The sequence below is a fragment of the Chiloscyllium plagiosum genome, unplaced genomic scaffold (assembly GCF_037043375.1).
Source record: "Chiloscyllium plagiosum isolate Xiang-an unplaced genomic scaffold, Cpla_swu_hap1 HiC_scaffold_17, whole genome shotgun sequence".
Classification (NCBI taxonomy): domain Eukaryota; kingdom Metazoa; phylum Chordata; class Chondrichthyes; order Orectolobiformes; family Hemiscylliidae; genus Chiloscyllium; species Chiloscyllium plagiosum.
The window spans coordinates 53,504,185-53,531,655 of NW_028270155.1; the positions used below are offsets into that span (position 1 = coordinate 53,504,185).

The window sequence follows — 27,471 nt, forward strand, 5'->3', positions numbered from 1 at the left end:
TTACATAACAATGCTGGAATAGAGTGCATATTTGGACCGCGTAGGTGCATCCACTAAGCAGGAAAAATAAAACTGCACTATATTGCATTTAAGCAATTTTTAAAATGTGGTTTTGTGATATATACAAGGTTGTGCCCTTCATTCTTGTGCAGTTTAATCTATTGGCAATTTATATGACCTCTAAGACATTGCATGAAATTTATTGATATAGCAAATGTTGTTTGTTAAGCTTTTTTTGGTAATCCCAGTTATTTGATTAATACAGCTCAGCGTTCAGCTCAGGAACTTCCTCAGATTGAAAAGTACAGCACCAATTCATGCTCGGTCAATGGTGGAGAAGAAATGATCGTTAATGGCTTCAATTTTCTTCCGGAGTCTAAGATTGTCTTCCTTGAAAAGGGCCCAGGTATGGAATTATGGAATTGGTTGTGGTGAATATTATTTGAAGCTATAAATAGCTAATTATGTTTATTTCCAAGAAAAAGTGAATTCAGTTTGATTTATTGTTGTCACATGTATTTGAGTACAGTTAAAAGTTTTGTTTTGCGAGCAGTACGCACAGATCGTAACATGCAAGAACATAGGGTATTTAAACAGAGCGAGACATACAGGGTGACATGCTCAGAGTGCACAAAAGCAAGATTAACATTAGATTTGAAATTACGTCTGTTTAGCAGTCTAATAACAGCAAGGAAAAAGCTGTTCTTGAACTGTTGGTACGTGTGTTTAAGCTTCTATATCTTCTGCCTGAAAGAAGAGGTTGGAAGAGTGTATTACAGGTGGGAGGGGTATTCTCCTTAAATGCCTACATTCTAATCTCATGTTATCATTCTTATGACATTAACCAAATGAAAGTTTATCAGATTGGAAAATTGAACAATAAATTCTCAAGTATTTTATGTAGCGATATCTTGACTACTACATTTCAGTGGCTACTTTTTTTCTATTTATTACTATTAGATTCATTGTAAACTTGGTGTTATACTTGACACTGGACTGAATTTACAGCCACATATTCATGATATTGTTAAGTTTAGAATGGCATCGTGGTCAGCACAGACAAGGTGGCCCAAAGGCCCTGTTCCTATGCTGTACTGTTCTATATTCTATGTTCCACCAGTCTCTTAACTCTTTTGAGGTAGTTGTACTTGTCTAATTTTTTTAATTCATTTCTTTTGTTAAGAATGTGGATGTCGCTGACTGGGCCAGCAGTTGTTGCCTATACCTAACTGCCCTCGAACTAAGTGGTTTGCTAGGTTATTTCAGAAGGCAATTAAGAATCATCCACATTGCTGACTATAGAGAATCACACGTAGGCCAGACTTAGGATGACAGATTTCCTTCCTAAACAACATTAGTGAACCAGATGGGTAGTTATGACAATCTACAATGGTTACATAATTACCATTAGATCAGTTTTTAATTCCAGATTTTCATTGAATTCAAATTTAACCATCTACCATGGTGGGGTTTGAGCCCATGTCCCTACAGTGTTAGTCTTGGAATTGCCTAGGTATGTCCTGATAACAGAAAGCAGGACAAATCCAACTCAGCCAATTGCCACGCTATCTGTCTTCTGTCAGTGATCAGCAGCATCATGGAAGAAGTTGTCAACAGTATTGACAAGCAGCACTTGTTGAGCAATAGCCAACTCTTTGATGCTCCATTTAGGTTTGGGCCACTCAGCTCCTGACCTCATTACAGACTTTTAGATTAGATTAGATTAGATTACTTACAGTGTGCAAACAGGCCCTTCGGCCCAACAAGTCCACACCGACCCGCCGAAGCGCAACCCACCCATACCCCTACATTTACCCCTTACCTAACACTACGGGCAATTTAGCATGGCCAATTCACCTGACCTGCACATCTTTGGACTGTGGGAGGAAACCGGAGCACCCGGAGGAAACCCACGCAGACACGGGGAGAACGTGCAAACTCCACACAGTCAGTCGCCTGAGGCGGGAATTGAACCCGGGTCTCTGGCGCTGTGAGGCAGCAGTGCTAACCACTGTGCCACCGTGCCGCCCTTAAGCGTGGACAAAAGAGCTGAATTCCAGAGGAAAGACGTGAGTGACTGTTCTTGAAATCAAGCCAGCACTTGACCGAATATGGCATCATGGAATTCAAGCAACGCAGGAGTCAGTAGAAATCAGAGGATAACTCTCTGCTGTTTGGTGGCATATCTAGTGCAAGGGAAAGGTGGTTGTAGTATGGAAGGTCAATCACCTCAGCCACAGGACAGTGGTGAGGCCTATTCTGGAATACTGTTCAGGCAGTTATACGAAGGATATTATTAAGCTGCAGCAGGTTCTGAAGAGATTTACCAGGGTGTTGCCATGTATGGAAAGTTTTAGTTATAAAGAAAGGCTGGATAAGCTGGAACTTTTCTCACTGGAGTGTAAGAAGCTGAGAGGCAACCTGACAAAAGTTTATAAAATGATGACAGGTATAGATAGCGTTAATAGCTTTCCTAGGTTGGGGAATTTCACTACTAGAGGGCACATTTTACGGTGAGAGGAGAGAAATTTAAAAAAGATTTGAGGGGCAAATCTTTTTTACACTGTGGCTCGTGTGGGGAATGAATGTCTTAAGGAAGTGGTGGATGAGGGTGCAATTATCGCATTTAAAAGATATTTGGATAAATACATGAATAGGAAAGGTTTGGAGGAATATGAACAGGGAGCAGGAGGTGGGACTATTCCGTTTGGGATTATATTGGGAATAGACTGGTTAGACCAAAGGATCTGTTTCCGTGCTATATGACTCTTAAGATGTGTCCTAGGCCCAATCCTCATCTGATACTTAGTCAATGACCTTCTCTTCATCATAAGGTCAGAAATAGGAATATTTTCTGATGATTACATAGAAATATAGAAGATAGGAGCAGGAGGTGGTCTTTCGGACCTTCAAGCATGCTCTGCCATTCATCACGACCATGGCTGATCTTCCAACACAGTAGCCTAATCCCGCTTTTTCCCCATAATCTTTGATCCCATTCACCCCAAGTGCTATATCTAGCCGCCTCTTGAATATATTCAATGTTTTGGTATCAATTATTTCCTGTGGTAATGAATTCCACAAGCTTACCACTACTTTGGATAAAGAAATGTCTCCTTATCTCTACCCCAAATCCTTAGACTGGTTCTGGTCACACCCACCATCAGGAACATCCTCCCTGCGTCTATCCGAGTAGTCTGTTAGACTTTGAAGTCTCTTATGAGATTCTCTCTCCCTCCGACCCACCCACCCACCAATAGTCTGAACTCCAGGAAAATGTTTCTAACCTCGTCAATCTCTCCTCGTATACTATCCCTGGAATCAGCCTGGTAAACCTTCACTTCACTCATAAGGAAAGAATACTAAATCTGCACATAATATTCTTGGGTGTGGCCTCACCAAGGCCCTGTATAACTGCAACAACACATCCCTGCTCCTGTACTCGAAACGTCTTGCAATGAAGGCCAGCATACCATTTGCCTTCTGGACTTTCATGCACACTTCAGCGACTGGTGCACAATGATACCCAGGTCCTGCTGCACACTCCCCTCTCCCAATTTACAGCCATTCAGGTAGTATTCTGCCTGCTTGTTTTTGCTTCCAAAGAGAATAACCTCCCATTCATCCAAATTATACTGTATCTGTCATTGATTTGTCCACTCACCCAACCTGTCCAGATCATGCTGAAGGATCTCTACGTCTTCGTCACAGTTCACTATCCCACCCGACTTGGTATCAGCTGTGAACTTGGAGATGTTATATTTTGTTCATCCAAATCATTAATAAATATTGTCAACATCTGGGGTCCCAGCACTGATCACTGTGGCACCCGACTAGTTCCTGCCTGCCAATTTGAAAATGACCCATTAATTCCTATTCTTTGTTTCCTGTCTGCCAGCCGGTTTTATATCCATCTCAATACACTTTCCCCAATCCCATGCACTTTACTCTTGCACAATAATTTATTATGTGGGACTTTGTCCAAATATATGAATTGACTGGGTCCCCCTTGTCAACTGTACTAACTACATCTTCGTAGAATTCCAATAGATGTCAAAAATGATTTTCCCTTCATAAATCCATGCTAACTCTGTCTGATTGTGCCACTGCTTTCTAAATGCTATGCTATGACATTGTATGAATTCTCCCCACTATTGATGTTAGGCTTGCTGTTTTGTAATTCCCTGTTTTCTCTCTACCTTCCTTTTTGAATATTGAAGTGACATTAAGTACCTTCCAATCTGCAGCGACTGTTCCAGAGTCTATAGACTCCTGGAAGATCACCACCAATGCATCCTCTATTTCTACAGCCACTTCCTTCAATACTCTGAAATGTAGATTATTGGGCTCTGGGGATTTATCTGCTTCAATCCCATCAATTTTCCGAGCACCATTTCTCTACTAATATTGATTAATACTCAGTTCGTCCCTCTCACTAAATCCTGCATTCTCCAACATTTCTGGTATCTGATTTATGTCCTTTGAAATTCCCCCTCTATGGCCTTGTGGCTAATTTGATTTGCCCAATCTATATACAGATTAAAATCACCCATGATGACCGATCTTCCCCTGTCACATGCAACTCCAATTTCCTGTTTAATGCCATTCCCAACATCACCACTGCTGTTTGGGGGCCTATACATGACACCCAGTAATGTTTTCTGTCCCTTGGTATCTCTCAACTCTACTCTATTGTGAGAGCTAATATCCTTTCTCACTATTGTGATAATTTCCTCTTTAACCAGCAATGCCATTACACCACCATTTCCTTTTTGCCTGTCCTTCCTAAATACTGAATACCCTCTGACATTCAGTTTCCATCCCTGGTCGCCCTACAGCCATGTATCCGTAATTCCAATTATATTGTACCCATTTACATCTATCTGTGCAATTAGTTCATCCACTTTATTGCAAATGTTCTGCGCTTTAAGCTTCTTTTTAACATTGTTTGTCTCACTCCCAATATTTTTCTCAACAGTCTTGTTTGAATTTTGTCCTTGGTTTCTCTGCCTATCACTTCTTATTTCCTTTTCTGTCTTCTGTCTAGATCCTTCCTCTTCCTCTAACTCCTTACATGGCTTCCCATCTCCTGGCATATCCCTCCTCAACCGCTCTAGCAAACACTCCCCCGAAGCATCAGTACCAGTCCTGTCCAAGTATAATCCATACAATTTATAGAGGTCCCACTTCGAACCACTCCCAATGCCCCAAGAATCTGAAACCGTCCCACTGTGCAGCATTGCACAATGTTCAGCACCATTTGCAATTCCTCAGATACTGAAACAGTCCATGTCCATATGCGGCAAGACCTGGATAACATTCAGGCCTAACGTAGTAAGCAGTAACGTTGCACCTAACAGGTGGCTAGGCAATGACGGATGAGAAATGAAAATTCAATCCAATGACATTTGATCAAGACAAAAGATGGAAAATTATAGGCCAATTAGCCTAACCTCGGTTGTTGGTAAAATTCTAGAATCCATCGTTAAGGATGAGGTTTCTAAATTCTTGGAAGAGCAGAGTCGGATTAGAACAAGTCAACATGGATTTAGTAAGGGGAGGTCATGCCTGACAAACCTGTTAGAATTCTTTGAAGAGGTGACAAGTAGGTTAGACCAGGGAAACCCAGTGGATGTGGTCTATCTAGACTTCCAAAAGGCCTTTGAAAAGGTGCCACACGGGAGGCTGCTGAGTAAGGTGAGGGTCCATGGTGTTCGAGGTGAGCTACTGGCGTGGATTGAGGACTGGCTGTCTGACAGAAGGCAGAGAGTTGGGATAAGAGGTTCTTTTTCGGAATGGCAGCCGGTGACAAGCAGTGTCCCATAGGGTTCAATGTTGGGGCCGCAGCTGTTCACGTTATATATTAATGATCTGGATGAAGGGACTGGGGGCATTCTAATGAAGTTTGCCGATGATACGAAGATAGGTGGATAGGCAGGTAGTACTGAGGAAGTGGGGAGGCTGCAGAAGGATCTAGACAGTTTGGGAGAGTGGTCCAGTAAATGGCTGATGAAGTTCAATGTGAGCAAATGTGAGGTATTGCACTTTGGAAAAAAGAATACAAGCATGGACTACTTTCTAAACGGTGAGAAAATTCATAAAGCCAAAGTACAAAGGGATCTGGGAGTGCTAGTCAAGGATTCTGTAAAGGTAAACATGCAGGTTGAATCTGTGATTAAGAAAGCGAATGCAATGTTGTCATTTATCTCAAGAGGGTTGGAATATAAAAGCACCGTTGTGCTACTGAGACTTTAATAAAGCTCTGGTTAGGCCCCATTTGGAGTACTGTGTCCAGTTTTGGGCCGCACACATCAGGAGGGACATACTGGCACTGGAGCGTGTCCAGCGGAGATTCACACGGATGATCCCTGGAATGGTAGATCTAACATACGAGGAACAGCTGAGGATCCTGGGATTGTACTCATTGGAGTTTAGAAGGTTAAGGGGAGATCTAATAGAAACTTACAAGATAATACATGGCTTGGAAAGGGTGGACGTTAGGAAATTGTTTCCGTTAGGCGGGGAGACTAGGACCCGAGGGCACAGCCTTAAAATTAGAGGGGCTCAATTCAGAACAGAAATGCGGAGACATTTCTTCAGCCAGAGAGTAGTGGGCCTGTGGAATTCATTGCCACGGAGTGCAGTGGAGGCCGGGACGCTAAATGTCTTCAAGGCAGAGATTGATAAATTCTTGATATCACAAGGAATTAAGGGCTACGGAGAGAATGCGGGTAAGTGGAGTTGAAATGCCCATCAGCCATGATTAAATGTCGGAGTGGACTCGATGAGCCGAATGGCCTTACTTCCACTCCTATGTCTTATGGTCTTATTCAGTGAGGGTACCATCATTGAATCCCTCACGGTCAACGTCCAGGGGTTACCATTGACCAAAAACTGACCTAGACCAGATATATAAAACTGACTATGAGATCAAGTGCAAAGCTAAAGATTTTGAGGCGAGTAACTCCCCTCCTGTTGATGGTTTATGTCCGAAACGCCGACTAAGTAGCTTTTCAGATGCTGCCTGACCTGCTGTGCCTTTTCCAGTGCCACACTTTATCGACTTTGACTGTCCAGGGTCTATAGTCCTGTTTCCTATTACAAGGTGCAAATCGGGAGTATGATGAAATATTCCCCACTTGCCCACCTCTCACGTCCAGGCAAGTGGGGGATATTTAAGATCCTGGAAAGAGATTTTAACTAGGCAGAACAGTCAAATGGCCAACCTACAGTGTAGTATTTCTCGTAACTAAAGTAATCCTTTTAATGGATGAATTCTATGACGTAATGTATTTTTGTAAAAGTAATGTCTTTGGAACATTTTTCATTGGTTGCACATTAGAGCCATATTTTGATTATTTATCGAAAGTGCCAATTAGAGTAGCAGCTCCCTTGCTGGTCAACTCATTCATATCTCTCCAGCCTTATTTGTTAGCTTGATACGACTGTAATCCTCTTAATTCCAGATCAGAGATTGTAGATTGAGCAGATTGGCAAGCAACTGAATCAGACTGTATGTGTGTGTTTGTAAGTGTATACAAATTAGAGTAACCCGGAAGTAATATTTTGAAATATTTAATTTCAGCTGTATTTAAGTTGGGCTGCGGTTAAGGTTCTGATGAATTGAGCAATGAAAACAATTGATAGGACTTTAAACTATTTAAAAAATTGAGATTGTAGCATCAGGTAAAGTTATTTTACAAGTCTGAACAGCACAGTTGAGGCTATAGAGCAGAACAGTGATTTGGTTGGAGTAAGCAGATTATGTCAGAAAAAAGGTGAGTTTAATAATGGTGATATTGTATTAGTGAGCAAGGTCATCAGGGAAAAATAGGAAAATATGAAAATTAAATTTTGAATGCATAAAGCAAAATTAGTTGAAATAATGATATAACTGGAACACAAATAAAATTCGGCAGATAGAGAAAGTCTAAAACAAAATCAGAAACTGTTGGAAGTACTCAGCAGATCATGGCATTGGGAATAGAGAAACAGTATTGGGTTAATGGCCTTGCAAATCAATGTTAAGGAACTAACTGGTGAACAGGCTGTTTTAGATCAATATATAACGAGACAAGGTTAATTAAGTTATCTTACAGTTAAGGCCTGATATGTTTCTGTAACTTGGTTATTCCATTGTGTCCATTTCATTTTTGTACCAAGAGTCCTGGGTTCAAATCCCATCTGTCCCTTGGTGTATCATAACACTTCTGAACAGAATAATTTAGAAAGAGCTACTCATTCACCTATTTCTGTTTTCCTAAAATTTACTTACCATTTTAATTATTTTTAATTTATTTATGAGAAGTGTATATCACTGGCTGCACAGCATTTATTGCCCGTCCTTAGTTGCTGTTGAGAAAGTGGTGGTGAGCTGCCTTCTTGTCCCACTGCAGTCCATGTGCTGTAGGTAGATGCACCGGAAAGGAATTCAGGATTTGACCCGTGACAGTGAGAGAACAATGATGTATTTTCAAGTAAGGAAGGTAAGTAGCTTGGAGGGCAACACATGTTTCCATGTATCTGCTGCCCTTGACCTTCTAGATGGAAGTGATCGTATGCTTAGAAGCTGCCATCTCAAGATCTCTGGTGATTTCTGCAGTGCACCTTTTAGATCGTATACACTGCTGCTACTTTGTGTCAGTGGTGGATGGTGTGGATGTGGTCCCACTCAAGTGGGCAGCTTTGTTCTGATGGTGTCAAACTTCTTGAGTTTTGTTGGAGTTGTACTCATCCAGGTAAATGAGGATTTTTCCATCACATGCCTGACTTGTGGCTTGTAGATGATGGACAGGCTTTGGGGAGTCAGGAGGTGAGTTACTTGCTACAGGATTCCTAGCAGCAGACATATTCGTTTTGCTCCTTCTGTTCACACATTATAAACAGGTTTGTTTTATTTGTTCATGGAATATGAGCATCCCAGGGTAGACTGGCATTTATCTCTCATTCCTAATTGGCCAGACAGCAGTTAATAATCAACTGCATTGCTGAGAGTTTGGAGTCACATTTAGTCCAGACCAGGTAAAGATGGGAGATTTCCTTCCCTAAAGGACATGGCTCACAAGTACCTTGTCTAACTGAACAATATTAAAGATAAATATATTCTGGACTTTGCTCATTGGTTTTGAGATATTAGAATATGTTGAGAATATTTTAAAAAAACAAATCCAGGAAGAGATGATGGCTTTGCTGTTTATACCTAACTGCTTTTATATTATATAGGAGATTGTCACATTCAGGAATCTAGAATGTATGTGGGAGAAAGATCACAGGCAGTTGTTTGATTTTTTTTTTTCTCTCTTTCTGGGAATTTACTGAAATATCAAATCCTCAAACATCCTTTGACCAAGCCATTAAACTGATCGTTCTCCAATTGAAATTACTTATTCCCAGCAGATGGGAATAAGTTACCTCTGAACAGAAGGTTTGAGTTCAAGTCCCACTTGCCCTGGAGCGGTATCATAACATGTCCAAAGAGGTGGTTGAAAAGTAGTTTATATTTGATCGGAAAAAGTCTAGACAATCTGACAATCTCGATATTCATTTCCTCACCCCTTATGTGGTGAACATCTTGACTGTGATAACTCTGTGCAGTTGACTGACCATTTACAATTCCCTGGACAGTTATAGTTAGCTGGCCCTGACTTACTGCGTTCAGAACACCTGACCAAAAGACTGTATCCTATGAGTGTGGATTGCTGATAACCATGACAAGCTCCCTGGCTTTGTGTCTATGCTAGATGGCACAGCAAGACAGTATTTCTGTGTTCCTGGTATCTCTGGCTGAAAGACAAAGCAGGTAAGGATACTATGAGTATCCACATTGGATCAGAGTGAGCAAGCACTATGAGAGCCTGTGCCTGAGCCTTTGGCCTGGAGATGCAACCTGGTCAACTCCATGAACTAGATGTGTGTACCTGAGAATGCAATGTCTTTGAAGCAGCATTATAATAATAATTGCCAGTGCAAGCCAAAGTGCAGCATTGAAGTACAGAAGTGTACTATAAGTGGTTTGGGAGATATGTCACAAGTTTTCTTAGAAGCTGGTATGTATTGAATACCAGTGTCTATGAGCATGGAGCGCACATGACCAGTTCCTTTGAATGTAGCCTGAGATGTTGGTGTCTGGTGTCCGAGTGAGTGGCAATCTGAAGTCACCAAATACACACTTTAATTTTCATGAATTCTCGATGCTGAACAAAAACTGCGAAAGAACTGCAGATACTGGAAATCAGAAACAAAACAGAATCAAAACAGTTCTGAAGAAGAGTCACTGGACTTGAAAAGTGAACTCTGCTTTCTCTCCATAGATGCTGTCAGACCTGCTGAATTCTCCCAGCAATTTCTGTTTCTGAATCTCAATGTATATCTTGTTTGGCATGATAGGAAGCTGAATATTAATGAAGCATTTAACAAGCTATTATCCTCCTTAATTGGCAACTCATCAGTGCCTATCAAGAATCTTGGCAAGTGCATAAAGGATGCAGCATTTGCTCCTGACATCGAGAAAGATCTAATTGAACTATTCTCTCGTCTCTGCTACTAATCTCGCCATAGCCAACGTTGCTTATACATTTTATAAAATTCCACTTTCTGAATTCCATTTAGATACCTTGGGAGGCACTTTAGTTAAATACAGTCTTCATGTCACATCTTTCAAGACTAACATATTTAGAATTGTTGCAGTGCATTTCAAAAGTGTCATGTCACAAGGTATCACAGTTCCGAAGCATCACTCAGTTGCAATGCAGAAATTCAGAACTGGCTCATATCATCTCTGATCTGTGTGATGTCAATCAGATAAACTAAATGTAAGCCAGTTAAATATTTTGAAGTGCCACTGAGGCAGAAGAATCTTGCAGAAAAATAATTCATTTTTTTGAAGTTGCTATTCATGAATTAGCAAGTACAACATAGTAGAATTCACATAATTTCACAATTTTTTCCAACACCAATGCAGTCCACCACATAAGTGATTTGTACACAACTTGAACTAACAAAACAAATTTTGTGAATATCAATAACCCCATCCTTTTGTCTTTGTTATGTAATATTCAATATGGTGCGGAACATTTGCCCACATAACCCTCTTTATCTAGAGTTTGAAAGTTTCACGTGTGCTTATGTGGTGAGATTTCCAGCTACTGTGGGCAGATTTGTCTCCCTATATCAAGGTAAAAATCAAAGGTCTTAAAGTTCTAAATTTATCTCTATGCAACCACAATCACTAAAACCTCCTGTGTCTCTGAATTGAAAACTTAAAAATGCCAACTAAATTGCAAGTGGTAGGAAAAGGCAAAATCTATTTTTTTTACACCCATCAACACTTTGTAGCCTATTGTCATTAATTGAATATCATTAGCCAAGTAATGTATGGGAAGTGTTTTATATTATGGTATTGTTGAGGGTTTTATTTTTGCAAATGTGTCAGAAGGAATGTTAATAAGATCCCCTAATGCTGAGCTTGGATATACAAACTGCAATCAGTCAGGGGAGAAAGAGGGGCCTGCAGATGTTGGAGATCAGAGTCAAAAAGTGTGGTGCTGGAAAAGCACAGCCGGTCGGGCAGTGTCCGAGGAGCAGGAGAGTCGACGTTTTGAGCATAAGCTGTTCATCAGGGATCATTCCTGATGAAGAGCTTATGCTCAAAACGTCAATTCTGCTGCTCCTCGGATGCTGCCTGATCAGCTGTGCTTTTCCAGCACCACACGTTTTGACTCTGCAATCAATCAGGTCCTATTAATGAAGGAACCAGAAGTTTAAAAGGAAATCCTGTTTTGACAATTTGTGAAATGTAATTAATTTTAAAAATTCAGATGTTTGGAAGACATTCCAGTGAGGCTAAAATTGAGAGCAAGGAATGCAATTTGCTTTATCTAGAAAGAAAATGAATTTGAAAATGTGTAAAACTTAGATAACACCAATATGAATTTCCTAGCAACAAAATAGAGCAAGCAAGCCGAGAATAATTTGATGTTCAATTCTAGTTTCAGTTTTTTTTCTCTCAATATCTTAATTTGAAGTGGTATGTGTGGTAGTAATGAAATTAGTGCTGAGTTACAGATGTCTTCAGTTTTTCTGTAAGAACCTCCTTAAAACCCAACTCTTGTAACTTGTTGATCATCTGCCCTAATATCTCTTTATTTAGTTTAGTGTCAAATTTGTTTTATTGCACCCCTCTGAAGCCCCGTGGGGTACTTTGTTACTTTAAACGTACTGTATAAATGCATGTCTGCTTCTACTAATGTCATTCCCTTATTGTACAATAGCTATTAATCAGAAATCACAATTTATCTGTCCCATTTTAACACAATGGGGGTAAGGTGAAGAGGAAGATCCCAAGAAATAACTATCTGATACATTATGGTAACTGAACCCATGCCACTGATGTTGCTGTAGCCATCTGAATTAACAATTCCAATAAGTGCATGCAGTTGTTGTAGACTTGTGTTTTTGTCAAAATATTTAATGTAGTTAACTAATTATAACAATTGCATTGATTATATTGGTGCAGTTACATTGGGATGTTGGTTTTAAAGATTTAAACATTGACAATTTTGGCAAGAAGTTCATTTCTTTTATAGAACAATTGTGCATAAAGTTTAGATTTTCATCCTGCCTAAGCAAAACTTATTTCCAAAATTTAGTAATAAAACTTGACTCATATTCTGTGTTTGTCAGCATAGAGATGTAAAGCACAGAAACAGACCCTTCGGTCCAACCAACAGATATCCCAATCCAATCTAGTCCCACCTGCCAGCATCCGGCCCATATTCCTCCAAACCCTTCCTATTCATATACCCATCCAAAGCCTTTTAAATGTTGCAATTGTACTAGCCTCCACCATTTCCTCTGGCAGCTCATTCCATACACGTACCACCCTCTCACCTAAACTTTTGCCCTCTAGTTCTGGACTTGCCCACCCCAAGGAAAAGTCTTTGTCTATTTATCATAAATTCAACCCCACATCCACATAATTCCTATAGATTATAGATGGTTTAGGCACCAGCACTGGTCCCTGTAACACCCCACTCATTACAGCTTGGCAACCCAAAAAAGATCCATCCATCTCTGCTCTCTGTTGCCTGTTAGCTAACCAGAGCTATTACCCCGTACTTCACAATTGCTTACTTTGTATGTAACCTTTGAGGCACCTTATCAAATGCCCTTTGGAAATCTAAATATGCCGCATTCACAGGCTTCCTTTTAACTACCTTCTTTATTACTTCTTCAAAAAGATCTAAAAAGTTAGTTAAACATAAGATCAGAAGAACAGGAGAGTCAGCGTTTTGGGCAAGACTGATGAAGGGTCCTGCCCGAAATGTCGACTCTTCAGTTCTGATGCTGCTTGACCTGCTGTACTTTTACCTGCTCCACATCTTATTGGCTCCAGCATCTGTAGTCCTCACCATCTCCAATTAAACATGAGACCCCTTTCACAAAACCATATTGACTCTGTCTGATAACATAGTTATTTTCCAAATAAGTGCTATAACTTCCTTAAAATGGATTCTAGCAATTTCCCCTTGACCAAAGTTAGGCTAACTGGCTTATATTTTCCTGCTTTCCATCTCCCATCATTCTTGAATAATAGTGATACATCAGCTATTCAATTTACTGGGAATATCAGAAAGTTTGGAATTTTTAACCAATGCCTGTTTATAGAAAAGACTATTTAGCTGCAAAATATAGGAAAGACAATTAGCATGTGTTTGAAATAATGCATAATCATAGTTATAGTTAGTGAATAAATTTATATCAACTGTTTCTAGCAATGAAGCGTATATATAGACAGCATGAAATTGGATGAAGAATAGACAATGGTGGAACCGTAGAGAAAACTGAGGTTTAAGGGTAATATGGCCTCGAAGCTTTTTAATTCAAGTGAAGCCTTACAGCTTCTACAGGAAGGATTTATAGACTAAATTCAATGACATCGAATTTGGTGAGATGGCCTGGGAACTACAAAATGGTACAAACTTCAAGTGAAATTTATGGACAAGGATGGAGGAGATTGCTACCTATGTGTGATTTACATATAAAGAAAGTAAGTGATGTAAGACACTGATGTTCAAATAGCTAAGCATTATAATAAAAGATGTTAAACAGTTTTTGGAGGCACAAGCCTCAATGTTCAATCATTGGAGCAATAATCAACAAAGCAAAATAAATTATGAACTGTACAACTAAAATATTGGAAAACACATTGGAAAAAACCATATTCAGATTGTGCTATATCAGACCGCACTCCTTGTAAAATTTGATTAATCAAAACACGAGAGTCATTTAAACTATGAAAACAGTTCAGAGAACAATTGTGTTGATCCTGAGTATCAGAATACTGACTCATGCCAAAAAGACTGGAGGAACATGGACCAAAATAATAAAAGGTGTGAAAAAGGTAAATCTGTAATATTTAATACATATTATACCGTTATAACATGACAAAGAATCCACGTATAAGGCAAATTAAGGCATGATTTCAGTAAGGTCTTCAGTGTGATCAATGTAAGGATTAAGCATCAGTTTAGGGTGATGGAGGCAAAGTTCCTGCAGTTGTGTAAACGATTCAATACTATGATATGACTGCTAGGGATTTTCTCAATGGAAATCTATAGTTGCATGAGTTTCATTATCTTGTAAAGCAAAGGGCTTCCACCCTTGCATTCACTTGTTTCTGGCAAATATGAAAAATTAGTATTTTTAGATGTGTTTTTATTTCTTATATGATTTGTCTAGAAACTGAAGTCTTAGTGTCTGTGAAATGAAATCTAAATAGAGCATTTTCCACCTCCTGGTATGTATTCCAAAAAAACAGTGGGATGAACAACAAACAAAATATTGAACTTTGTTTACTTTCATTTGAATTTTGACTTTTTTAGTGATCTGCCATCGAATGTGGGCATCATTGACAAAGCCAGCATTTGTTGTCCATCCTTACCTGCTACAACTGATTGGTTTGATAAATCAATTTAGGAGGCCGTTTAGAATCAATCACATTGCTTTGGGTCTAAACTCGTATATCAGCCAGGCCCAGTTAAGGATGATAGATTTCCTTACTAAATGGCATTTCTGAACCAGTTGAGTTTTTGCAATAGTTAGTAACTTGTCATGATCATTACTGGACAAAGTGAGGATTAAAGATGCTGGAGATCAGATTCGAAAAGTGTGGCGCTGGAAAAGCACAGCAGGTCAGGCAGCATCGAAAGAGCAGGAAAGTCTATGTTTTGGTTTTTTCCTGATGAAGGGCTTATGCCAAAACAATGACCATTACTTGGACTAGCTATCCGTTCCAGATTTAGTGATACGTATTAAGAAACTATGTGGGGATCTCTCCTTGAGGGAATTATCAGAAACAACCCTTTTCAAAATTAATGTATTTATTACTGGGAGTATTTTTCAAATTTCACCTGATATCACTCAGAGGTAAAATTCAGTGAATATCTCCATGGAACAATATTATGAAGTTCTTTTTAATATTCATGATCAATGAACTTTGCTAGCTCTAAAGCATTGTGTAAATCTCAGCTGAAGACTCATCGTTTTTTTTTGTCTGTTCTGCAGATACTGGCTGAAATGTTCATGTTACCCTCTATTCAAATTTGCAGTTACTTCAGCCCCCAAAATAATGAATTCGATGTATTATTAACATTCCTAAGCTGGCAAAACCAGTGTATTGTAAATACAAATGAAATGCTATATGTAGATTGTACTTTAAAAGCAACACAAATGATAATAAAGAAAATGGTGTTTTGTTTTAAAGGGTTTGTGTAGAAAACATTATGAATTATGTAAGCTATTGTGATTTCATTCTAACTTTGTGTGGTATTGATTTGTACAAACCAGATGACTCTCGTTTTGATGCCATGGTCAATTCTACAGGCACTGGCTGAAATCCCAAGCTTCTATCCATGTTAGTTACCATCTGCATGAGTAACATGAGCCAGTAATTGTGAACCAACCTATCTCAGTTGAGGGTTCATAGTTCTGAATTTGGAAGGTTTTGGTTTTCAAACTGTACTTGTGGACTTAAATAAATAATTTAAGTTGATAACCAGTGCAGTAACCAGGGATTGTTCCATTGTCTACTGATGACCCATGTGGTGATTGCTGACTTTTGTATAGCTTAAAGTGTTTAAAATGTGGAATCTTATGGTTTTGTTCTGTTAGTAAGTAACTGTGTTTTCAAATGTTGGTGCCTTTAATCAAAACATTACTGGCCTCTAAACAGAGCCAATTTTGGAATATGCAGTGGAATCGTAGCAAAGTAAGTTCTCTGATTATTCTGATGTGTTTCACAGATGGGCGCCCTCAATGGGAGGTAGAAGGAAAAATTATCAGGGAGAAGTCACAAGGGGTAAGTTTTTGTTTCTTTTTGATGTTATTCACTATGGTTAGATATAGACTGCCGTTTATATTTGGAGTGATTACTTATCATTGTTTTGATGAATGTTTAAAAAAGTCATAAGTAACCTTTTCAGAATTTCTTCCAAATAATGTTGAACTGCCTGAATTATGAAGATGAAAAGCAGCCGTCACATATTTTCCCTATTATCCATGTTGACTTGAACAATGAAAATTTTATTTGATTACATGCAAGACTTTTCTTGTACAGGTAGTTCTTGTATAACACTCATTTCGGAAGCGCAAATTGGCTATAATGCGATTGATGAATTATGGACATTGTTTGCATGACAAGAACTTTCTGCTGAACGGGCATATCAGGTTTTCCATAGTATGGTCTTATACAGCACGATCTTCTGCAGTGGTTTTCCATAGGGCAGTTTTTCGTAACACAAGGTTGCAGACAAACACAAGTGTCACGCTATAGCAGAACAATCTGTAATTCTATTTTTTAAGGCAAAGGAAATGAAATGCCATTTCACGGTTGTCTGTCCTTTCAATAGGTTTAAGTAGAATAAAATTCATCTTGAAAAATTCTTCTTTAATTATGTGCCAAATACTTGAATTGCTTTAAGTGGCATTAGAGACTTTACACATCCACACATTACTCCTTGATCAGAGGTTTTATTTTGCAATAAGATTTTATTTTACCGCCTTCATCAAAATAGGCTAAAGTCTTCAAAAAAGTCAATCGGGCTTGATATTGTAATCTTGTGCCAATGATAATGTTACTGTGTGTGTTGAGCTCAGCCTAATTCGATCATAACATCAGTAATCAGTTATTTTCTGATTGGAAAATTTTGTTTGAGTATTTTGAAACCTAATCTTTGGAGTCTAATTATATTTTAAAATTTATACCATTTACACTTTATCATTTTTAAACCAAAAGCTCATTTATGATCTTCCCAGTATCTCAAGTCCATTCTTCATTTTATTGAGGAGTGAAGTGAAATGTGGAAGATACCAGGAACTGAAATTGCAGTTTTACTATTGGTACTGCCGTACGAAATTCAAAAGCCACCTTGATGATGATCATCAATATTTACATTTTCAAACTTTAAACAGTAGAAAGCAAACAGTGCATGAATTTAATTTTGAAGTTATCTTGTTTCAGGTTAATCTTGTTGTTGAAGTCCCTCCATACCATAACAAAAATGTTACGTCTGCAGTTCAAGTTCAGTTTTATGTTTGCAATGGCAAGAGAAAAAGAAGTCAGTCCCAGCGCTTTACTTACATGCCAGGTAAATAATTTCAGTGTTCTATTTTGACTACCAAAAAAGGGCAAGTTATATTTTCTCTTCAATAAAATTGCATATTTCTTGAAAAAAAACACTTGCTTTTCATTGTATTGCCGTTTCAAAGCTGTATGTTGACTTGAAATAAGTAAAATTCTAAGGAATGGACCCACGATACATATTTCACTAAAAAGTTTAAGTATTATATTAAACTCAAGAAAAGATACGATTGTGCAAAGATAGATGGCAGGTCAGAAAATTGGACAGAATGTAAAAATGGTAACAAAGAATTATTGCAAGATTAAAAAGGAGGAAAAGTTAAGAGTATAAGAGAAAATTAGCCAAGATATATAAGCAGATAGAAAAACGTTATTTAGATACTTTAAAATGGTTAACACAGTGAATGTTGGTCCTCTCAAAAGTTTGGGGAATTATAAGGTTAAAAAGATGGCAGATGAATTGAACAGAGATTTTGTCAGTCTTCACCAGAGAAGATATGAATAACATCCTAGAAATAGCTGTAAATCAGAAATCGAAAGAAAAGGAGCAACTGAAGAAAATTACAATCACCAGGAAAATAGTATGGAATAAATTGTTGGAATTGCAAGTTAACAGGTCAACAGGTCATAGAGCCATAGTTATACAGCACAGAACCGAACCCTTCGGTCCAACTTGTCTGCTTCAACGAGATATCCTAAACCCCTGATGGACTTCATCCTTGGGTCTTAAAAGAGGTGGTTAGTGAGATAGTTGATGTGTTTAAATATTGGACTTTAATAAAGCCTTTGACAGGGTAAACTAACTAATAAAGTTAGATCAAATGGGATTCAGAGTGAGCTTGCCAGTTGGATGCAAAACTGGCTTAATGGCATGACACGGAGCGTGATGGTGGAGGGTTGCTTTTCTGACTGGAGGTCTGTGACCAACTGTGTTCCACAGGATTGGTACTAGGTTCACTTTTGTTTGTCATTTATATAAAGATTTATGTGAGAATATAGAAGGCATGGTTAGTAAGTTTGCAGATGACACCAAATTTGGTGGTAGAGTGGACAGCGAAAAAGGTAAGATAACAAAGAGATATTGATTGATTGGATCAATGGGAAAAAGAGTAGCGGATGGAGTTTAGTTTGAATGAATGTGAGGTACTGCATTTTGATAAAACAAACAAGGGCAGGACTTATACATTTAAAAGTAGGGCGTTGGGTGGTATTGTAGAACAGAAGAACCCAGAGGTTCGGGTACATAATTTTTTGAAGTCTGCTTCATGTGTAGATAGGGTGGTTAAGAAGGTGTTTAACATGCTTGCCTTCATTGCTCAGACCTTTTGACTATAGGAGTTGGGATGTTATGTTGAGATTGTACAAGATATTGGTGAGACCTCTTCTGAGGGAGTGTATCCAGTTCTGGTTGCCATGTTGACGGAACGGTATTAAGGTGGAGAGGGTTCAGAAGAGATTTACCAAGATGTTGCTGAGAATGGAGAGTTTGAATTTTAAGGAGGGCTGGATAGACTGGGCTTTTTCTCACTGGAGCATAGGAGGTTGAGGAGTGACCTTATATAGTCATAAGGGATATTGGTAAGATGAATGTCAAGTGTCTTTTCCTTAGGGTGATTTCAAGGTTAGGGGACATATTCTTAAGATGCGAAGAGAGATTTTTTAAAAAGGCACTTTTTTTAACATAGTGTGATTCATGTGTGGAATGAACTTCTGATGGAAGTGGTCGATGTGGGTACAGTTACAGTGTCTAAAAAACATTTAGATACTTACATCAATAAGAAATCTTTGTAACAATATGGGTCAAGTGCAGGCAGGTGGGACTAGTTTGTTTTGGGATTATGGTCAGCATGGACTGGTTGGACTGAGGGTCTGTTTCCATACTATTTGACTCTATGCTCTGAACAATCATGGTATTTGGGATAATATATTCATATGGATAAAAAATTGGTTGGCCAACAGGAAGCAGAAAGTAGGAAGAAAGGTAGTTTTCAAGCTGGCAAAATGTCATGAATGGTATGCCACAGGATTTGGTGGGAAGGCCCCAAATCTTTCCAATTTACATAAATTATTTGGATGAAGATGTGGTAGCTAAATTTGTTGATGGCGCAAAGATGGGTAAAAAGTGAGTTGTGAGTAAGTCATAAGGTGCCTACAAATTGATAGGTTACGTGAGTTACCAAAGATCTGGCAAGTGGAGTACAATGTGGAAAAATGTGAAATTGTCCATTTTGGCAGAAAGAATTTTAAAAAGTGCATTATCTAAATGGTGAGAAGTTGCAGAGCTCTGAGATGCAGAGATTTGGGTATCTCAGTGCATGAATCAAAAGAAGTTTAGCATGCAAGTACAGCATGTAATCAGGAAAGATTATAGAATGTTACGGCTTCTTGCAAAGGGAATTGCAGGAGTAGGAAGGTTATGCTTCTGATAAAAGGGGGTGTTAGGAACACGATGTCTGGAAAACTGTGTACAGTATTGATCACTATATTTCAGGATGTTAATGAATTGGAAGCAGTTCAGAGAATGTTTATTAAACTAATACCTGGAATGAGCAGATTGCCTTATGAGGAAAGCCTAGTCAGGCCACGCCTGTCTCATTTAGTGTTTAAGTAAAAACAATGACTGCAGATGCTGGAAACCAGATTTTGGATTAGTGGTGCTGGAAGAGCACAGCAGTTCAGGTAGCATCCGAGGAGCAGCAAAATCGACGTTTCGGGCAAAAGCCCTTCAAATTCCTGATGAAGGGCTTTTGCCCGAAACATCGATTTTGCTGCTCCTCGGATGCTGCCTGAACTGCTGTGCTCATCCAGCACCACTAATCCAAAATCATTTAGTGTTTAGAAGAGTCAGGGGTGACTCACTTGAAATATAAGATTCTGACTGGACTTGACTGGATGGATGTTGAAAGAATGTTTCTTGTGTGGGAGAATGTAGAACTTAGGGTCATCAACCGTAAATAGAGTGTGTGTGTCTACTTTAAATGGACAAGTATAGAGTCATACAGCATGGAAACAGACCCTATGGTCCAACGTGTTCCCATTTGCCTGTATTTGACCCATAACCCTCTAAACCTTTCCTATTCGTGCACATATCCAAATATCTTTTTAAATGTTGTAGTTGTACCTCTTTCTCTGGCAGTTCATTCCACATATAGCCCACTCTCTATGTAAAAAAAAAAAAGTTGCCCATCATGTCCTTTTTAAATCTTTTTCCTCTCACCTTAAAAATATTCCCCCTAGTTTTGAACTCCCCCACCCAAGATACAAGACCCATACTATTCTTATCTATGCCCTCATGATTTTATAAACCTTTATAAGATCACCCCTCAATCTCCTACGCTGTAGTGAAAAAAGTTCCAGCCTATCATTATAACTCAAACCTCCCATTACTGGCAGCATCATAGTATATCTTTTCTGACCTCTCTCCAATTTAATAATATCCTTCCTATAGCAAGGCGACCAGAACCGTACACAGTAGTCCAGAAGAGGCCTCACCAATGCCTTGTACAACCTCAACATAATATTCCAGCTCATACACTTTGCTCAGACGTTTGAGTATAGGTGTGCAGCATGTTTTTTGTAGTGTGTGATGCACCAAATGATTGTCATGACCTCTTGTATTAATTAGTTTAGTTAAAATTCAGCTACAGTAATGCCCTGAATAAAGAGGCAACAAAAAACATTTTGGTATGGGGTATAGGGCTTTTTCTGAAGGGGAGTGAGATATACCATATTGATTGCCATGTGTCCCTACATTGATTAGATTGTGAATGTTTAGCTATAACAACTACCCTGATTTAAACATAATTTTCTTTGCCTCAGTTTCTCCGTGCTGCCTTAACTATTACTGTACTACACTTGGAAGAGTGCCAAGTGCAGGAATGGTTTAGGGGAGCAAAAATTGAAACATTTTGAAATTGCTGAAGTGCAGAAAGCTGGGAAAGGAGAGCATCATTTGCTTCTCCCAATTGAGGGCTCTTATCTATCGATATTTGAAGAAAGCGGAGCGCACTTGAAGTCTTCTCCCAAATGGCCATACAGAACAGTTAAGATGGTGGTGGAATATCTGTGACAACAACCTGGGATTGTACAATGCTGCAGCTGCTGCTACTACAACAATCTGATCTTCCTGACACCATCTGATCAATACTGCTGATAGTTCTCATTCAATGCAAAAATCAGCTCCACAACTTCGGTCCACTGGGCCAGTTTCAGACTGTTTGAGAGTCTTTGGAATTCGCTTCCTCAAAAGGAAGAATCTTTAAATACTTTTAAGGGAGCGATAAATAGATACTTGATTGCAAGATTTGTGAAGGTTTGGTTACTTGATTACCAGAGCGATGAAAGATTATCAGGGATATGCAGGAATGTGAACTTGAGGTTAAAATCAGAACAACCATGGTCTTAATGAGTGATAGAGCTGGCTTGAAGATCCCAGTGGCCTACACTTGTTTGCATGATTAGGCAAAAATGGGTACTGCAGATGCTGGAGATCAGAGCCAAGATTAGAGTGGTGCTGGAAAAACACTGCAGGTCAGGCAGCATCTGAGGAGCAGGAAAATTGATATTTCGTGCAAAAACCCTGAATCAGGAATGAGGCTGGGAGCCTCGCGGGTGGAGAGATAAATGGGAGGAGTGTGGGGCTGGGGAGAAGGTAGCTGAGAGTGCAATAGGTGGATGGAAATAGAGGTAAAGGTGATAGGTCGGGGGGGGAGGGTGGAACAGACAGGTGGGAAGGAAGATTGACAGATGGGACAGGTCATGAGGACAGTGCTGCGCTGGAAGGTTGGAACTGGGGTAAGGTGGGGTGAGGGAAAATGAGGAAACTGGTAAAGTCCATATTGATGCCATGGGGTTGAAGGGACCCGAGGCGGAAGATGAGGTGTTCTTACTCCAGGCATCGGGTGGTGAGGGAGTGGTGATGGAGGAGGCCAAGGTCCTACATGTCCTCAGCAGACTGAGAGGGGGAGTTGAAACGTTGGGCCACGGGGCGGTGGGGTTGATTGTTGTGGGTGTCCTGGAGATGTTCTGTAAAGTGTTCTGCGAGTAGGCGTCCAGCACCACTCTAATCTTGTTTGCGTGATTGTCAAGTTAAAAGTTTTTTTAGTAGTGTTGCAAAAGAAGCAAGTTAAAACGCTGGGTTGTACCAAATATTGATCAACCCTCACAACAGTTCATTGTTTGGAAATTTGGGTGTCTTTCACAGTCATAATTCTCTGAAGAAAACTATATTCATCTATGATACATTGCAGCTGTTGGCAAAACTGCCTGTCAAATTTAATAAAAAGAGAAGAATGATAGAGCTGAGGGAAAAACCAATGGAATCATGACACACCTTAAAAAAAAAGTGAAATGTCTTAGGACAGTGAATTCTGAAATTAGGGCTCCCAGTGATTTCCAGTATTTGTTATTTTTTCTTTCTGTTCCCCGGTTCAGAATCTTATTTTTTTTGTTTGTGCTGGCAGGTACACTATTTTGTTTGGCAGCAGTCCTTTGAGTTTTGACATTTGCAATAGCAATTGCTGCTACTTTCAAACAAAAAAAAGGACCATAGGAGAATATGTTTAAAAATGATTGATTGACTTATGATATTATGGTTTTTGCTTATACTAGTAACCACTTTTCAATAGGTTAGGATAGAATTTACTGTAAAAATAACATTAATGGCATTAACTGCAGATTTGTGTGCAAAACAGACAAGCTTGAGGAAGGCACAGTTTTTTTTCTTTCGTGGAATGTGAGCATTGCTGACCGAGCCAGCATTTATTGCCCATCCCAGTTTGCCCTGGACAATGTGAATGATGATTTATTGTCACTTGTTGTCTGTAATGAATAAAACAGTAAAGTAGTGAAAAGCTTCAACTGTTGCCACAATCCAGTGCCATTTTGAATATTTTAAGAATAAAAAGATATAGCTGACAGAGAACACATCTTCATTCTGCCACTTCTGTCATGAGTCCTAAACCCTGAGCTGGCTGACCAACAGCAACCATGCTGCCACTCCTCTGCCAATTACACCAGACCCACCCAGGTCAGAGTTCCAATTCTTCAGGTGCCACTTCTTAGCTGGGCCCATCTTGCCAACAGGCTGCTGATGGTAGCCCTGCAACCATGAGCCCCTAGTTCTGCTGCTGCCACCACCTTGCCAATAACCAGGAATCCCCAGCTCTAGGACTACCACAACCAGGAGCTGCCATTGCCACCTTGCCGTTGGTGAGCAGCTTTATTGAACTGTTGCAATTCACGTGGTGTAGGTAAGTACACAATGCTGTTAGAAATGTTGTTCTCAGATTTGTGTCCAGCGAGGTGAAGGAGTGTTGGTTTAGTTGATATATGGCTTGGAGGGAACTTTCAGGTGATGGTGCTCCTTGTTCTTCCAAGTGTTAAGAGATCAGAGGTTCAGAAGGGGTGCTGTTGATGGTGTAATGTTGAATTGCTGCACACTGCATCTTGCAGATGGTACACAATGCTACACTTTTCATTGATAGTGAAGACTGAATATTTGACATGGTTTATGGGGTGTCAGCCAAACAGGTTGCCCAAAATGTTAAGCTGCTCAAGCATTGGACCACATTCATCCAAGCACGTGGAGAATACAGTATTCCATTAGTCTCCATATTCATGCTTTGTAATTAATATACGTAGTTAAACTTAAATCTAGAACTTGTTCATTTATAGGCTTTACAGCATCACCATCTGACTTCCCATTGAATTGTATTGAACAGTGTGTAATTCATGTATTGACATCATAGTTGTAAGGTAAACTAATAAATTTGGGGTTTGTCTGTTTCAGTCTTAAATACCCATTTAACTAATTGCTTTTGAAGTTTGTTTTTAAAAGCATTTAGATTTTATTTAGTTTTGGAAATTATTTTAAACATCACATTATCTTTACTGTTTTTCTTTCCTTTTCTAATCTTTCTTCATCCAGTCTTTACCTTCCCTTTTTATTTTGCTTTCTGTATTTGATATGACATTGAATTCTCTTTTCTAACTAGCATTTCCTCACACAAGCTCTGTACTGCTCATGAACAAATTTTCAAGCTCATTGATTAAGAAGTTATATTTGCATGCTCTGTTCGGATACATCTTGGATGCTTTGCACTCGATGCCATGTGCCAGTTACAGCAAACACATTGCACAAGCTTTCATAAACTCAGACGTTTACAGCACAGAAGGAAATCTTTCTGCCCATTACATTGATACTGATCAACAAAACTACACTCATCACATTTTCCAACTTTTGGCACATAGTCCTAGAGGCTATGACAACAGAAGTGGACATTTACATACTGTTTAAATGGAATGACAGTTTCTGACTCAACCACTCTCTGAGGGGATTTCTCCTCCCTTCTTCTCTGTCTACTACCTCTTATCTTCATTCACCAAAACAGCAAGGGCCCTAACACCAGTCTCTGTGGAAGCTTACTGGAGTCAGACTTCCAGTCACAGAAGCATTCCTCTACCATCATCCTCTGTTCCTGCCTGTCAGTCAATTTTAGATTCAACATTCCACTTTGCTGTGGATACCATGGGTTCTTACTTTTTTGATCAGTCTGCCATGAGGGACCAGATGATATGTCTTGCTCAGGTCATATAGACCACATCAATTGCATTGCCCTTATCAACATTCCTGGTTACCACCTCAACATATGTGATCCTGGTTGTCAAATGTGACCTTCCTGTAACAAATCAATGTTGAACTATCCCTGATAATCTGTCTCTCCAAATATATACAGTGTCCCTCAGATTTTTTTCTAATGTTTTGTTCACTATCAAGGTTAGGCTGACTGGCCTATAATTTCCTAGCCTACTCCAATCTTTCTTTTCTAATAATGGGACAACATTAACATTTCTCCATCTTCTGGCACCTCGCCTATGGACAGAGTTGAAAATTACATCCATGACCTCTGATTTCTCTTGCTTTGCCTCCCTGATAAACATTTAACCCAGATGAGGATTGTGCCACCTCCACTGGGTCAACTCGGATTACCTTTCTGGTCCATAAAGGGTCCTCCTCCTTCTAATGATTTTCTTGTTCTCCTCCTTCCCCCACCCCCTGCACCACTCCTCCTCCCCCCCCCCTCTCCTCCTCCCCCCCCTCTCCTCCTCCCCCCTCTCCTCCTCCCCCCCTCTCCTCCTCCCCCCCCCCTCCTCCTCCCCCCTTCCCCCCTCTCCTCCTCCCCCCCTCTCCTCCTCCCCCCCTCTCCTCCTCCCCCCCCCTCCTCCTCCCCCCCCTCTCCTCCTCCCCCCCCTCTCCTCCTCCCCCCCTCTCCTCCTCCCCCCCTCTCCTCCTCCCCCCCTCCTCCTCCTCCCCCTCTCCTCCTCCTCCCCCCTCTCCTCCTCCTCCCCTCTCCTCCTCCTCCCCCTCTCCTCCTCCTCCCCCTCTCCTCCCCCCTCCTCCCCCCCCTCTCCAACCCCCCCTCACCTCCTTCCCTCCCTCCTCCCTCCTCCCCCCCCTCCTCCCCCTCTCCTCTCTCCCCCCCCCTCACCCCCCCTCACCCACCCTCCTCCCTCCCCTCTCCTTCCCCCCTCTCTTCCCCCCTCTCCTCCCCCCTCTCCTCTCCCCCTCCTCCTCTCCCCCTCCTCTCCCCCTCCTCTCCCCCTCCTCTCCCCCTCCTCTCCCCCTCCTCTCCCCTCCTCTCCCCCTCCTCTCCCCCTCCTCTCCCCCCTCCTCCCCCCCCTCCTCCCCCCCTCCTCCCCCTCTCCTCCCCCCTCTCCTCCCCCCCCCTCCTCCCCCCCCTCCTCCCCCCCCCTCCTCCCCCCCTCTCCTCCCCCCCCTCTCCTCCCCCCCCTCTCCTCCCCCCGCTCTCCTCACCCCCTCTCCTCACCCCTCTCCTCCCCCCCTCTCCTCCCCCCCATCCAACCCCCCTCAACTCCTTCCCTCCCTCCTCCCCTCTCCTCTCCTCCCCCCCCCCCTCCCCCCCCCTTCAACCCCCCCTCACCTCCTTCCCCCCTCCTCCCTCCCCTCTCCTCCCCCCCTACTCCCCCTCCTCCTCCCCCCCTACTCCCCCTCCTCCTCCCCCCCTACTCCCCCTTCTCCTCCCCCCCTCTCCTCCCCCCCTCTCCTCCCCCCCTCTCCTCCCCCCCTCTCCTCCCCCCCTCTCCTCCCCCCCCCCGTCCTCGCCTCCCCTCCTCCCCCCCCCTCCTCCCCCCCCCTCTCCTCCCCCCCTCTCGGTCCCCCCCCCCCCCTCGGTCCCTCCCCCTCTCGTCCCCCCCCCTCTCATCCCCCCCCCCCTCTCGTCCCCCCCCTCTCGCCCCCCCCCCTCTCGTCCCCCCCCCCTCTCGTCCCCCCCCCCCCTCTCGTCCCCCCCCCTCTCGTCCCCCCCCCCTCTCGTCCCCCCCCCCTCGTCCCCCCCCCCTCGTCCCCCCCTCTCGTCCCCCCCCCTCGTCCCCCCCCCCCTCGTCCCCCCCTCTCGTCCCCCCCTCTCGTCCCCCCCTCTCGTCCCCCCCCTCGTCTCCCCTCCTCTCCTCCCCCCCCTCTCCTCCCCCCCTCGCCTCCCCTCCTCTGCCCCCCCCTCACCCCCCTCTCCTCACCCCCCCTCTCCTCACCCCCCTCTCCTCACCCCCCTCTCCTCACCCCCCTCTCCTCACCCCCCTCTCCTCACCCCCCTCTCCTCACCCCCCTCTCCTCACCCCCTCTCCTCACCCCCCTCTCCTCACCCCCCTCTCCTCCCCCCCTCTCCTTCTACCCTCTCCTCCCACCCTCTCCTCCCCTCCTCCCCCCCTACTCCCCTCCTCTCCCCCTCTCCTCCCCCCCCCCCTCTCGTTCCCCCCCCTCTCGTCCCCCCCCTCTCGTCCCCCCCCTCTCGTCCCCCCCCTCTAGTCCCCCCCCT

The 27,471-nt window shown here is 41.6% G+C and overlaps 1 protein-coding gene across 3 annotated transcripts in view; it reads left to right on the forward strand.

Moving 5' to 3' along the window:
• Positions 1-27,471, forward strand: part of nfatc3a (nuclear factor of activated T cells 3a) — a 183,800-nt gene that overhangs the window by 95,508 nt on the left and 60,821 nt on the right. For all 3 annotated transcript variants that reach the window (XM_043707036.2, XM_043707037.2, XM_043707038.2), the window contains exons 6-8: positions 266-406; positions 16,302-16,357; positions 17,519-17,645. In XM_043707036.2, coding sequence (XP_043562971.2) covers positions 266-406; positions 16,302-16,357; positions 17,519-17,645 — 324 coding nt within the window. The remainder of the gene's footprint in view (positions 1-265; positions 407-16,301; positions 16,358-17,518; positions 17,646-27,471) is intronic.